The 16,404-nt window shown below is 32.1% G+C and overlaps 2 protein-coding genes across 3 annotated transcripts; one reads left to right on the top strand and one right to left on the bottom strand.

Moving 5' to 3' along the window:
• The first annotated feature begins 71 nt into the window (after window positions 1–71).
• LOC105455958 (negative elongation factor D) lies at window positions 72–3,477 on the top strand. The gene is made up of 7 exons (XM_011699680.1): window positions 72–479; window positions 883–1,858; window positions 2,333–2,585; window positions 2,665–2,875; window positions 2,956–3,096; window positions 3,172–3,301; window positions 3,385–3,477. Exons 2-7 carry the CDS (start codon window positions 883–885, stop codon window positions 3,426–3,428), a joined length of 1,755 nt encoding a protein of 584 aa, XP_011697982.1. The 5' UTR covers window positions 72–479; the 3' UTR covers window positions 3,429–3,477.
• LOC105455957 (ATP synthase subunit epsilon, mitochondrial-like) lies at window positions 3,478–4,888 on the bottom strand. 2 transcript variants are annotated; one of them, XM_011699678.1, is made up of 4 exons: window positions 4,743–4,888; window positions 4,382–4,512; window positions 4,128–4,153; window positions 3,478–3,591 (listed from the first exon to the last, which is right to left on the bottom strand). In XM_011699678.1, the coding sequence occupies exons 1-3, from the start codon at window positions 4,769–4,771 to the stop codon at window positions 4,140–4,142; spliced, it is 174 nt and encodes a 57-aa protein (XP_011697980.1). In that variant the 5' UTR covers window positions 4,772–4,888; the 3' UTR covers window positions 3,478–3,591; window positions 4,128–4,139. The 2 variants fall into 2 exon arrangements, with proteins under 2 accessions (XP_011697980.1, XP_011697981.1); XM_011699679.1 differs by lacking the exon at window positions 4,128–4,153.
• Between the last annotated feature and the right edge of the window lie 11,516 nt (window positions 4,889–16,404).

Below are 16,404 nucleotides of genomic sequence, written 5' to 3'. Positions count from 1 at the left end.
CTGCTCTCGCAATTGCACGCGACGCGAGTGACGCGACGCGGAGCAACGCGTACGGTGCCCGGTCGAGTCTCAAAATTTTTTGATTGGTTGGTCCAATGGAAAAACTCCGGTCGCTGTGGTGAGACACTGGGTCGCTGTGAATGGCTATTGTCATTAACACGGTTGAATAGGACTTCCAGAAACTCCGACCATTCTCCGACTGTAGACTTTTTATGCCTCAGTTTTATTGTGAATCATTCGAGATTATTCGAGATCAGAAAAGATCAGAGGAAATCACGAACAAAATAAACCGAAGTAGATGATCGGTTCCAAGGATTTCTGGAAAACCTTAAATATTGGTTACCGTGTGGATTGCGCATTATTTCGCAACGTTGATCCGTTAGCAATCAAACGCACAGTTCAACACAACAGTTGCGCACAGTCAAACCGAGTCGGATATAGTAGTTGTGTAGCGTAGCACTTTGCCTTATTTGAGAAAGGTTTGTAACTAATAATGCTCTCCGATTTATTGATAGCGCCTCATGGAGAAATATTCTCTTCATTTGGGACATTGTGATGCATTTGAAGTAAAGAATTTATATAAGATGCTCGCTATTTCACGAATAAATTTTTCTAACCTGTATTTGTATGTTTTGTAATATTTATTTTTCAGTATATGTATCAATCATTAGAGATTAATTACATACTGATTGTTTAGATGGAAAATTGATAAATAATTACATTCCTATATGTATAATTTTTTATTTAAAGTTACACTGTTTGAAATAACAATATTTTTAAATTTATGATTTAATTTATATTTATCTTGAAATTTTAGAAAACTGTGCAATATATATGTTTTATATGCTATTGATATTAACGGCTAATGTAATTAATATGCAGATGGAGACTGATTACGACGACGATCGTAGTGGTTGGGGAGACGAGATGAACCGAAGCACCGACGAGTGTAGCGGGGAAGATACATTTGACAATCCACAGGAAGTACTAAACGAATGTTTGGATAAGTTCAAAACGGCTGACTATATAATGGAGCCCGGTATTTTCGCCCAACTTAAGAGATACTTCCAAGCCGGAGGAAATCCCGAGCAAGTTATAGAATTGCTGTCGAAAAATTACACGGCTTGCGCACAGACGGCGAATCTACTCGCGGAATGGTTGATTCTTGCCGGGGTAAAGGTCACCGACGTGCAGGCGATGGTGGAAAATAATTTGAAGGACATGATCCTTAAAACTTTCGATCCCAAGAAAGCGGACAAGATCTTTACCGAAGAGGGTGAAACTCCGGCCTGGTTGACTGAAATGATACAGCACCCTACTTGGCGATCCCTTATCTATAGGCTCGCGGAGGAGTATCCGGATTGCTTAATGTTAAATTTCACCATCAAGCTTATATCCGACGCTGGATTCCAAGGCGAAATCACGAGCATTTCGACCGCGGCCCAGCAAATCGAGGTCTTCTCGCGCGTGCTGAAGACCGCGATTGCTGGATTTCTGAAGAATACAGAAAACTGGCAGTCCAGCATACAGGAGTGTGCGAAAATGGTGTGTCACGGCCAGCACACCTATGTATACAGTCAGGTCTTGTTGCAAATTCTCGCGCAAGAACCCCGTGGTGGCTTCATGATGAAAAGACTCTCCCAAGAGATCACCAAGTGCGCGCAACAAAGTCGACACGATGTCACGCCGATAACAATGGCCCTGAACGGCGCTGCTGGTAGTCCCGCAGCGTGTCAGGCTCTAGCGTCTATGTTGTCGAGAAACACCTTAAATCCCGCTGATATCACGGTCTTGTTTAGAAATTATTCTGCAGCGGAGCCACCTCCCATTGAATTGTTGCGCAATCCACAATTTTTAGGTAAATTTATAAAACTTTCAAGAAATAAAATGGGCCAAACTAATGATAAAATGAAGTTGACAGCATTAATAATGTAACATACTAAAAATCAAATACGCGATATGATTTTTAGTTTGGCCTATTTTATTTTTTGTTTGTCTGTTACACTGACAAGCCTATCGTTACTTTGTTAATTGATAAAACTTTATAGTAAGAAATTAAATTTTCATCTTTTCCTACTTGATCATGATTTATAATGGAGTTGATATACATTGCACTATCAGCTACTTCCGTTTAGTTTTTGTTTAACAATAATATTTCTCCAAGCAACACTTCTTGTTACATTACATATATGAGAAGTGATAGAATTAAGAATTGAATTCACACATCTCTCTTAACAAAAATTTGCTGTACCACTAAGGTACTCAGTCTTCCTAAGAAATCAGATCATTGGTCTAGCTAGCTAAAATTTTGTATTTTCTTCTTTTTTTGCAGAATTACTGGTTGATGCACTTTTTAAGCCCGGTGTAAAGATAAATCCTGAACATAAATCAAAATACATACATTTACTAGCTTATGCAGCAAGTGTGTGCGAGACAGCTCCTAAAAAAAACAGTGCCCGCAAAATTAATAAGGACGAGTTGAAAACGACTACTCAGGCAATTGAGAAAGTGCATAATATATGTAACATAAATAAAGGATCGACTGAGCTAATAGCAGAATTGCATACCCTGTATCAAAGCATACGGTACAACATTGATTTCCGACATGTTTTTCCGCGTCAAAGGAGAAAAATACACTTTTACTAACGAATTTGTTTATTACAGATTTCCTGTTGTAAGCGTGGGTGTGATACGGTGGGTAGAGTGTACTGTGACTGAACCTTCATACTTTAAATTATGTACAGAGCATTGCCCCGTGCATCTCGCTTTACTAGATGAAGTTGTACACTGCCATCCCTTGTTGCATCCAAAAATACTACGATTACTTGTACAATTGTTTGAAAGCAAGCAAGACGAATTAGAGATACTTGTACAAGTAAGCATATTTGTGGCATCAGTTTAAGGACTAACAGCTATCGATATTTTATATGAACAATTTTTTTTCTCCCCATGTAGCTGGAAATGAAAAAGATGTTAATCGACAGAATGGTGAATTTGCTAAGCAGAGGTTGCGTAGTACCTGTCGTATCCTATATTAAGCAATGTTGGCAACGTGGCGATACAGATATATCTTTAATTAGATATTTCGTTACCGAGGTAAATTATAATACTGTTCTGTCAATGAATTATTATGTTGATACTTTATTACGACGTACATATTTACAATGTTAGGTCTTGGAAGCGATATCATCTCCATATACAACCGAATTTATGCAATTATTTTTGCCAATGGTAGAAAACGAAGAGATTACTGGAACTATGCGTGGAGAGAGTGATAATGATCTAGTTACAGAATTCATTGGTAAGTATAATGTATTTAAAAACGAATAATTTGCTAGTATAATATTTCTGTCACAGAAAAAATAAATGCCTTTTATTTTTTAGTACATTGCAAGAGTAAACTGGAAGACTGCCCTGCTGTGAGATGACGTTATAAAAATTGATCACGAGTGGGTCACATCAAAGAAAAGCAGTAACAGTACGAAGAATGTTTTTATTTATAGAGACAGAGATCCTCGTACATACTTATGGCTATAAATGTATATTGGATGAATTCTGCATCCGTCTGTGATATTGTCATCTAGCCATTTTCTGTAACAAAAAAATCTTGTATATAATCTTATATGTATATATATATATATACTGACATCACATATAAATATAAGTTTTAAAGAGGATAAGATTTAGTGAAATAAACACGTAAAGATAAAAATGTTAATTAACTCTAAAACATAATTTTTATCAGTGTTACATTTGTAACTTCAAGTATATTCAAACAATATCTTGTAGCTTAAAGAATAAATATTATATTCAAATATAAGGACATTTGTTTCATGCCATTATTGCATTATTTGGAATTACGAAATATGAATATGATATAAGAATCGTTAGATTAATTACACACAGTAAGAAATAATGAAGAAGTTAATTGTATTGCACACGATGATCAAGTTAAAAAGTCAAATGAATGCTTTCTGAGATAAGTTACACCTGCATTAAAAACTATTAATATTAAAAGGCACTCTAGCAAAACAAATCACACCTGCATTAAAAACTATTGATATTAAAGACACTCTATTAAAACAAAAAAACATTTCTCTAATGGTACATTCCTAACGTCCACTTACTGATCATTACGATCACATTTTTTCAGCTGTAACAAAATATATTGTACATGTAACACAAGTATAATAGAAGAATAAGTATAAAAGCTAAGAAAGAATTCTACAAAGCTTATAAGTCTATAAAGAAAAAAAAAATAGAAATGATATGAGATAAATAATTATATAAATGACGACGGAATAGTAAATTGCAACGATTACATTCCCCTTTGTTAACATGAAACTCGAGAATGCGATAATAAATCCGGAGGCATACGTACTGACGGCTTTTCCATCTTTCCATTGAGTAAATTTCACATTAACTTCGTCGCGTTTGGCAGCCTCTGCCCTCAAGTCTGCTTTCAAGGCTTGCCTGACTAACCTAGCTGCGATCTGAGAGTAGTTGATATAACTGTAATAAGATAAAAAAGAACATTCATGTTTATATAAATAATATCCAACTGTTAAAATATATTCCGTTAATCACAAAGAACAATTATTGAATTAGAATGAAATTTTACTTTGATTAACGACAGATGAAAATTTGGTTACATAATGCGATTCTGATACAAAATATATTATTTACTTGACATGTGTGAAGACAAAAACGCGGAGAACGATAACGAAAATTGATTTCCTTACTTTAATCCTGCCTGTCTCCACGCTGACATTTTTTTTCCTATTAATTATATTTGGTAAAGGACGAAAAAGAATTTTGACGAACGACACACGATACAGATCATGCAGATCGCAGTGCCAACTGCGGCAGAAGAAATGACTCCGATGAAACTACGATTAACTTTAATCCGATAGTTAACTTATCGATGTAATATCTGTACTATTTTATTAACAGGAATAACATTATTAGACTTTAATATGTGAAAAAAAGATTAAATAAAAATTATACTAATAAAAATTTTGCTTCAAATCATTTTGATTAAATAATATTCATTTCTATTAGTGTAAGTTAATTTTAATCTGGTTTCAAAAAGTTTATCCTTCATCTTTTTCTAATTCTTAGAATTAGAAAAAAATAAGAGAAATTAAAGATTAAAGAATAACTATCCTATATTGATATAAAAATTGGACAATAAATCGCTGACGCGATCTGACACTGCAGGAAGTTGGATTTATCCACTGGACACATGCTACATACATATAATATGTATATGCTACATCCTGTTCATGCATTTTTCACTGTTTAGCGTCAATTTTGATCACATAATAACTTATATTTCGATGCTGAAAATGAGCGTCAGCGTGAAAAGGCACCTTTAGGTAATCGTCGCTGTTGCGATGAAAACTCGGCATAACCACGTCGTATCTCGGTGTCGCGCATGCGCGTATCTATGTTTGCGAAGATCTGTGGATGGCGACGATTGACGCTTTCGATAATTTAAAAGTTACTCGCTATACCCTTGCTGGTACCGCATCGAATTCATTCACATTCGAAACAGATTTGTCTTCTCGATATACAGGTATGTGGTATATGTATTGTACATACATATATACATACATACATGCATACATACATACATATGCTACACGTGGTAAAAGGGTTGAAATTAGCATTAATAAAAAGATCTGTACGATATAGAAGTTGGCGTCAACTTTTCGCAATCAAGGATGAATTATATACGGACGCAGAAGTATGTGTGACACTAAATTTTACGTTTAGAGAATTTTATATGCGATCGATATTTTATATATTAATATAACACAAATGTATATCGTTTTGGCGACGGGGCGAATTCGGCATAATTTATAATTGAGAAAGGCGACAAGTACGATATATGATTCGAGTTTTGCGAATTCATTGCAGATGTAAAGCGCAAACGTTCGTTCATACAGCTTTTTCCTGAATTAGATGAATTTCTCCAGCCATTAATGACAGAGAGTAACGTCTATCGATCAGACATTTAATTATATCCACGCGCAGATCAATCCAATTGTTATAGTAAAGTATCGAAAAAATCGCGCGCCACGTTTTTAAAGGTTACATTATAAGCACGTTCGGGTAGCAAAAGCTGTCAGCGCTATCGCGTCATTTCATCTTTGTTTTACGTCTGATTAATGATAAAAATAGAATGATGCGATGTTATACGCGCCCAAACGCGTCTTATACATATATATACTTGTGAGCTGCATTTGGCCATGAGGAACCTGCTATCAGTGCATCATTTTGTCCTTGTTTACGTAACGTCTAATTAGATATACAAAAGATATATTGAATACTTCTTCGTTCCGATCGATGTTAATTCACTTAAATTGAATTTGATCTGTCAAGAACGAAAAACGATGAAGAAATATGTGCGCGAAATCATTAACATATCTGATATTTTATACAGGTGGCAAGAAGAATTCTCGTATTGACGCGGAAACACTATATGGCAATCTGAATACAAAGGCGTGTTTACGACGCGCAGCTGTGCCTTGGAACGAATGGAATTAACAATGAACGAGCAATATGCACCGTGTCCGCGTAAGTCGTACTTATTATTAAAAATGATTTAGATGAGGTAAAATGAATGAAAGTATTTTACAATGCTAATACGTAATAAGAAAAAAATTGGCGAAATTGGCATCGAAAGTAGTTTGGATGTGCAAATATGTGTATAAGATAATATACATGAGAATATTAATAAGTTATTAAAAAATGTCGGAAAAAACTTAAATTTTTTTAAAAATATTCTTTCCGATAACAAAAAGCTGCGCGAATTATGATAAAAAAGATACAGGTAAATTGTAAGCGTTCTACTAAATAGTATAATTTTTAAAACAATAAAAATATTCAATGGGACGTTTAGAATGCAATGAAAATCTTACAATCTTAAAATAATACACACTTATAATTGTGTCAATAGCGAAATAGTAATGGAAATGCAAAGTCAATTTTATCACGATCGCTGTTTTGCGCCGAATATAAAACATTTTATTACATTTAAAGTACGATTTAATAATGTATTTCAACAATATATTTTTTGCTGTTTATAGAAAATGTGCAAAACTTTAAATGCACATTGCAGATTTGTTTAAACGTGCAATTATCTATTATTCAAATTAGACACTTTCTTATCCATATCTTACTTATTTATACAATTATCACCCAACAGTGTATCTATAATTTAGTGCATATCATTTTGCCGGTTTTGCATTATACGCGTGTGACTCTCTTTGTTCCCTTTCGGTTACATAAATTACTTCCTGACGTACAAGTGATAACGCGATTCATTTTCTCTTCTTCAAGGTAATGTTGAAATAAGTGCTCATTGCGAACACTTTCGACGTTTCGTAGTCTCCTAATTATTGCTAAATTAATACAAACAATAAAATTTCCACGTTTCCCACGATAAACTTTTTTCTGACTACGAATATTTTTTAATGTATCGGTAACAAAATTCTTGTTGTAATCGCTATAGTTCTATTATAACAATTAATTTCACATCCAGATGAATGGCGCGCAACAACAAGATATAAAAATTTCGTTGTAGGGACTGCTATTGATCGATCGAAATATAAATTTAATCAAGTAAATCGTTCTTCAGTTATTAGATTAAAAGACACTATCTCTTTAATATGAGATGAACAGAGTTTCATTATTTATTCTGCGATGACGAATTTATCGCGCTAATTAATTATTTAGTTTTAAGATAGATTTTAATTTTATTAATTATTACATATATAGTTTAATTGTTGTTAAAATTTACTGTTATAAAGATTAAGCATATTTTATAATAGCTTAACAATTTTTTTGAACAATTGGTAAAATTTCTTGGACGATAAAGGTTTTTTTCTATTGTATCATTTATTCAACCTGATTATCTAAAGAAAATTATATTAGATTCTATTAAACTTTGAAAGAAATCGGTTTTTTTTAGATATTAATTAAGCTATACGTAAGCCTTTTTACGTTTCTTCTGATTTCATTCAATAATTAATTTTTCCCATTTTTTGGCGTGTGTGAAGTTAGCATCCTAACAATAAAATTTCATAGTTCTGATTAGAGTTCTCGCTTCATTTTGAAGAGACGAAGAGTTCTTTATAGTTTATAACAAGAATTCTGCTTAATAACAATTTTTAATTTAAATTTAACACCTACGACGTATGCGAAATTGCCGAAATTACACGCCATTTTTTGCACAAAAATAATTTAAGATTAAATATAGATGGTTATAGTCGTTTGCATCGGAAATTTATTATCGAAAGTTAGAATTGTACGTGAAAAAGTCGAAAACAGTTTGAATAAACTAATTAATTATGCTTCAACAAAACATGCATAGTATTCGACAAATTAACTGTTACTCGAATTATGCATGTTTTGTTGAAGCATAATTAATTAGAAAGATGCGCGTCATTGTGCAGGGCATGTGTTCAAAAGCGTGTCATGATTTTGCGCGGCGTGCTTTTGCGAAATAATATCGTTTTGCCGATGCTCACGGCGTTCTCGCACCTTCGCCCACAAACGCGACGTATGACATGACTGCGTTATGTAATCGCAGTCCATCCTCTTCCTTCGACGGCAATACTGTATTTCGTGGACGGGAACAATAACCTTATGACGATGAGGAAAAGCGCATCGATTGCGATAAAATTCACCGGTTGGCATACGATCTGTCGCGAATATAATGTAGCTTTTTATTACACACTGTATACTAATGTAATTTGATTCTTGAACAAGGGACGGATAATATTTTTCGTTGATATATACTATGTTTACATCTATTTATCTATTTCAATTATGAGACCATTTTTGGCTTTATAATTACATGGACACACTGAAATAATTTCAATTTTCTTATAACTTTTGAATATATAATAACTTATTTCAATACACAAATTCTTTTAAAATTTTTTTCGATTTTAAGACAAGAACGGATTTAAATTGCTTAATAATTATTAATCATTTATATTGGAATAATACGCGTATTACCATAATTTTCGAAGCAATATGTTGTTGATTAATTACTAAGAAAGAAAGGTGCAAAATATAAAGCATTTTTTAAGATAAATATTCTTTGTGATTTATATAAGGTAGTTGCGTAATAACAGATTATTTAATAATTACGGTGATGCCGAATATATTACGTAGACATTAAATTCGATAATAATATTTTATACATTTCTGCATTTATTTCGAAGTTACATTATTAAATTACATGCACGGTATAGACATGATATACTTGTGAACAATCATTTGGTATCGACAGTACAGCTGAATCCTTTCTCATGATGCAATTACCGGTTGACATTACAAATGTAAAAGGTTTTCATGATGTATTACAAGTCGGCCAGATAAAAAAAAAATTAAAACAATTATATAGAATGAAATCTTCATTTTTGAAAACTGTTTTATCTAATAATTAATTTTCTTAAATTAATCTAAAAATTAATTTTAATCGCAAACGTTCAGTTTCAGAAGTACATTTCATTATATGTTAATATTTTACTTGAAATATATTAAGTATATTTAACATATCTGCTTGTGATATACAAAGTCTTCATTATCACTTGTAGTATGAATTAGATGACAAATGCATGACAATAATAATTAAGGAGGGAAACGACATTAAGTTGTCACGGCGGTTGACTGATTAGTCAATATCGCAAATTGCATCTGTCAGGTATATTATAGAGATTACGTCATCAGATATTAAGCTGTCCGCTGATTGCGTTGACGCTAAGTTGACGATGTTACATAGGTCATAATTTTTGTGCGCGTAAAAAGTGACACTGGTGATGCTGGCCGAGAGACAAACAATGCCATCTAAATTGAGCTTTCCATGTTTTTAAATATATGTCCATTACAAACGTAACTAATTATATAAAAGAAGATAATCTCTGGGAAATCCATTCATTAACTTATTATTTTGCACGAGTAATTACCTTAATATCACCATGCAGACGTTCAAGAGGTATTAATTTCAAATTTCCAGGATTATTATCTAATGAATTTATCTCGTAATCCTGTTAACTAATCCTATAACAACTTTATTCAACGCATGGTAAAATTTACGAAGAAGCAGGAACTATAAAAATGTCACTGTAAGGTGTGCGAATATCTAAATCCGAAAATAAATCCGTTGTGCAGTCAGCTGCGTTTTATTAACCGGCATTAACTGTCATATATTTTTTAGACATTTATGATTTTTTTCTCGTTACACCAGGTTGATTCAAAATCCGGTCTAGCTTCAAGTCTATGCATATTCGCGTGTATCTTTTCATTTGCGAAGAATAGACAGGATCAATTAATTAGTTAAACTCTGACGTTCTATTTGAATTTTGAATTAAAATATAAGTGCAAATATTGTATTATATTCTATAAGAATGTGTACATGTTATTTAATGTCTCATTTTACCAAATTTGAAGTATATGTAATTGTTTACTTAAATTTAATAAATTAAATTCATTTTACTGCACTACTTTTGCACTATAAACTGTTAACAAAGTTGCAAGGGACAAATCTAATGCTGGTAAACACATACATACATTTATATCGGACTTTTCAAAATTTCTTTCTCTAAAATCAGTTTTTCTTTTAAAAATTTTTTTTGTATTTTCTTTTTATATTATAAAAACGTTAAAAATATAAATGCAAGACGTTGATATGTACAGATGGGTTTCATTAATACGAATGTTATCCATAAATTTTTCTTTTTACATGTTTGCGAGTACCAATAAAAATTCCAGTGCATTATAAATTTAGGATCTTGTTGTTGTCGCGACGCTTGTCGCACGTTCCCCACGAAAGTATGTAAAACAATCATCGCGTATCATCGGGGACAAAAGAAAACGTAAATAGAGTAGAGTCGGTCAAGTACATTTCGTGGATTTACAACGGATTTATTGCACAAAAAAGCTTGCCTTTTTGGTTTTAACACTTATTGAAAATGCTGTTCCTACTACTATTGAGAAAATTATATTTATCGAAGATATAATTACATTACATAGAAAGATTGGCGCCGTTAATGGCACGTAAATAAAAATATTTATCTTTTAATATTAAAGCTTTAAGGTTTAATTGTTTTGAAAATTTTTCTATCGTAGAAGAGCTTATATAAAAAGAAATAGTTCTATTCATTTTCGATGTAACAGTCTGCGCAGATAGAAAGAACACAGACAAATATATTCGTGATAAATGTATTCGCAAGTTAACGTTTATCAATCTAACGTAAATAATGAATAACGTAAATAACTAACAAACTAATTTGAGCTCTAAGATTGGTGCACATAGCCGATTGAGGCTTATCGAAATTATTACAACGACGTATTATCGGCGCCTCATATCGGCCAAGGACGAGGTATCCGCGAAGAATTCGTTACACCTCGGACGGAGAATACACCATGTAGTTCTTTATTATGCGTAGGGGTAAGCGTGTGTATACGTGAGTGTGATTAATTATTATACAGATTTGCGCACCGTTTGGCACTTTTTGCGATTTCAAGGTGAAAATCGAATCACGCGTTGTTGAGCGACGGTTAATCGTGTAATGTATCAACTGATCTGATACTTTATTCCATGTGTTTACGATCAATCTACATTTACACAAGCCACATTCTAAGCATGGAGATGAATATACGTTACGATCAAAATTACCTGTCGTCAATATTATAATACCAATAAAATGTAGGTATATTTTTATGCAATATGATATACACTTCCAGTCTCACCGGATTGCATCATAATGGATTGAGTTGTCAGAATCCGAAGGATAGATCTTTAGTACAGAAAAACAAGTCGGCTCACGATTTACTGTCGTTGATTTCAAAATTGTCAAATGCCAAGCTGAACAAGCCATATAAAATCTGCTTTCAACCGGTACGAACCGTGTCATGAAGGAAAACAGGGTACCATCGGAAAACATCGTGCTTCTCGACTATCTACTGTTAACACAACGCGAATGATTTCGCTTTTTTTCCATTCGTGAACGCCGACGTTGCTCGCGATACTTCCGCTATAAAAGTTATATCATTAATCATATAAACGCGCTCTAGGCGCGTAGGATCCAAATTTGCTCAGTAGTACTGTCATGGAAAGTTACGCGATGGTTTAAGAATATTATTAGATCGCCTAAGACAGAAGTCTAAAAATTTTTTCCGTAAAGAACCAGATAGTATGTAAATATTTCAGATTTTACACGCCAAAAGAATATTACGTAGGTATTTATATAGTAAGAGAGAGAAAATAAATTTCTACTTCGGTCAACTGGTTTTTCGTTGACGAAATTTAAATATAATATAATAATAACAATTAGTCAGACCGTAGCTTGCCAAATTGCCAATCTTATGGGCTAGAAGCCTAGAAATCTCAGTCGGGCGGATATAACAAAATAGAGGTAGACTTTGCCTTTTTCGGGACGAAGGAAACGACGTTCGGCGTCGTCCCGCGATGTAATGTTCATTGACGCCTCCGTGAGTCATCATTGTCTATTCATAACGATCTGACAATTTTCGCGGCGACGTATATACACAATGCGTGACAATACAGACGAAAATTTTTGCTTGCATATGTACGTCCTTCGTACATATGCGCTTATTGTAAATACATAATGATGAAGAATACGTTTTATTGCAATATGCGCGCGAGAACGTGATCATTCAGTTACAAGATTTTATTTTATAGATTATATGTGTGTCTATATACATAGATATACATATCTTTCTAAATAATTAATTTCCAGTATAACGAATTTAAAGTTGATTCTTCAAGTGAAATTTCTTACGTTAAGATTTTAAAAATTATGTATATAAGTATTTTGTATTTTTCTCTTATTGTAATAAGAATTTCCAGTATGTACATACATATATGAATATTCACTTCAAGTCATGAATATTTATTAACGTAGATATTCTATATTTACAAACGGCGATAGTGATGTGATTATGCCCGGTCAAAAACTTACCTCTATAAACAGACTCATACAAATTTCAACATTATTACGATACTAAGCAGTTGAGAAAAATATTTGCAACATTATTGGAATATCTATTATAATCTCGCGTGTTGTTTGTCAATCGTTGCATTCGCGTCACAACTTCGTTCACAATAGTAATAGCAGAGTATATCAGGAAAATTTACGTGGATGAATTTCCGGTATAAACCGTAATACTTCCGGTCGAGTGATAACACGAAACGCGTTGCATCACGAGCAGTAAAAGTGACAAGTTCCGCCGATTGGCCGATTACTCTGCATAGATTTTCCACGTGACGTCGAAGCGTATATTTTGTATAAATCGGGATTATGTAATGTATCGGAAGTTGTTATATAGAGAGTTTCGAGAGATTCTAGCTATCACGAGAGATTCTTCCGCCCGATTTATGCGACCGGAAATGCATCGTAAAATTTTTTAAAAACTCAAGAGGTAAAAATATATATAATCAATTTACTATCGAATTATTTCTATCTAATCACGTGATTATTAAAATAAATTAACGAATTACATACAGCGTTATCGCTAATTGTTAATTTTCTGCAATTATTAAATAACTGATGAGTAACATTAAAGTTAGGTATAACAAATTATAAAGTTAGCGTATAACACTAATTCCTTTAATTATGATTTAAAATTGCAAGGCATATCGATATGAATCTACTGGCTTCAGATTTTAGAGCTAGATTGTTTATGAGCGTATTTAATTAAAAAGATATTGCTTTACTTTAAACAAATATTATGTTATCTACATATCCTGTATTATTACTGCAAATGATTATGTTATCGAAAGGTACGTAAATACAAGCAAATCTGTATAAATAGCAGATATCTAATCATTTGGAATTAAACTAATCTATACGCGTGTTTCACTTCTATTGCATTATTTTATAATGGCAAATTTTTGACTAATTTAAGTTCAATATTATCTTAGCAAAGATTGTTTTTATTTATAATGGTATTTCTTAAAATTTTTTAGATTATACGTATGTATCTTTATACGCTTAATATTAAATTTTGTAAAAGTTTGTTTGAGGTACGTTGATTGAAGATTATGATTTTGTCTTCTCTTAGTTTACTTGAAAAATTATTATTTATTATCAGTTGTTTGAGATTTCTCGGTATTTCTTTTGAGGAAATATCCATCCTAGGTATCGATCAAAGAATTTGTCGTTAAAAGAAACAAATGCGGTAGTATTTGTGTATGTGCAGCATTTTGTGTGACAATTACATTTGTTATGTTGATATAATGACACAAATGGAACATTCGACGTGACAATTGCATTTATTTGTTCGTTGATTTTTCTGTTTAACAAAACGTAGAAAAATGTATGTAAGAGGTAATAAATTTTTCTTCTTTGAAAAATAATACATAGAGAAAACAATGCAGAAACGTGATAAATTGCTTTTCAAAGATATGACACATTAGGAACAGCATACATTTACCGTCAGAATTACGTTACACCATCATTACACGTAAACGATGATAGAATGAGATAAACATTAGATACACACATGACATGTTATCCTTCTTATCGTCAATCAAAACCGAATGAATGGAGGGTGTTAATATTAGGTGCTAACTAATACGACAAATATTCTTTGCCTTGTTGATTTCATAAAACTTTGCTTTCTTGATGAGCAAATATGCTCGGGAACTCCCCGCTGAAAAAGGTTTGATTGCATAATTTCCAACTTGTTTTCCGGTTATGGGTGATATTAAAACACTTGTAATTAAAGAATGACGTAAAAAATATGATTTTACAGAAATTGATATAAATGTATTTGTTTTTTATAAAGTTCTTATCATACTTAAACTTAAAATTAAAATTAAAAAAATTTTGTTATCTTTGAGAATTTACTTTAAATAAATTATTTAAAAATACACACACTTTTTCTTGAGTCTTTGCATTATTATTAACTGTTTACAAGTTTTAGACGTAAATTATTTTATTCATTTTTCATTGTTCGTCGAATGGTAGGTACATACACCACTTAATTTTGTTATTTCTGTCAGAGGTATTTCGTTTAGCTGAAACAGCAACAGTTGAGAGTTAATACTCGTTTAAACCAGTTCTTGAAAACAATTTCGAAATACGATGTAACACACCGCATTGTGAATCGTGTGAATCTAATTTAGTCTATTTGAATTTTGATACGTACTCTCTACGTTAATTGAATGGCGTCTATAATACGTGATCCATTCTCATCGCGTCTGTTCAAATACAATTACAGAATTTTTTCAGTGTTGGTTTTCGGCGCAATTGATTATGTTATCATGTATCACGTAATAGTCTGGCCCGCACGTGCTATCGAAATAATATGCGGCGTGACATTACGCTGAAACCGTTGATACTTTACATCGCAAAAATACCTGTAAAATATCAAAATAATAATATTCTGAACTCCTGATTTTTGGATTGTATCACTAATAAGTATTATGTGTGCTATATTTATATCTAGTTCATGCAATTTTTAATATGTACATCATATGCGCACGCAAATATAATTTTTTAAAAGAAAAATCTTAGACATAAAATTTTGTTCTCTGATTATATTAAAAGTAATAGGTTGATATAGTTAACATTAATCGATTTCTAGGTACATATGATTTTACGTTGTGTTATTATTTTTGATTTTATTGTACATTATCATTAATTAAGTATTTTGTAAAAAAAATCAATCGATTTGGAAGTTTAATAAAAAGTATTTAATAAAAAACTCGAGAGACACCAACATAAAAGTCTACTTCAGTCGAAATAACGGGTTAGTGATTCTCGCCAATCATGGATTTTGCGTCATACATTTTACGAGATCGGGCACGCGTTAATTACAATAAAATTCTTATCCGGATTATACTGGAATGAACTAATTAGTATCGAACGAGACATGATCACGTTACAAAATTTACATAAAATTTTATTTCATTAAAAATTTTTTACAATTTAATGGATTTTACAGTTTCTATATGTATACTTAAAATTGTTTTTATCCAATATGTGTGTCTTAAATATCATAATGGTTCTATTTGTTAAATATGCTTTTTTATTAACGTTCTTAATAATTTTCAACATTCAAGATTATTATAGATCTCCCATAAAAAATTAAGCATTTCGTAACAAGATATATAAAAAATTAATGATCTATTGATTAATAAATAATTAAAATTCTTTATTTTGTCCACTTGATGATTATAATCTTAATTACCTCATCGTGATAACAGTTCCGATTTAACCACGATATTAATAGTATACGATGGAGAATTGCGATAAAAAAATTTTTTCGGACCAATAATGCCTATACTTGAGATAACGGTAATTGAGCGACACTCAGTTTTATCGCGCGACACGCGATATATCTCTCGTGTAATAATTA

This window comes from Wasmannia auropunctata, unplaced genomic scaffold (genome assembly GCF_000956235.1).
Source record: "Wasmannia auropunctata unplaced genomic scaffold, wasmannia.A_1.0 LD335828.1, whole genome shotgun sequence".
NCBI classification, from domain to species: Eukaryota; Metazoa; Arthropoda; class Insecta; order Hymenoptera; family Formicidae; genus Wasmannia; species Wasmannia auropunctata.
This window is presented reverse-complemented; position numbering and strand designations above follow the sequence as displayed.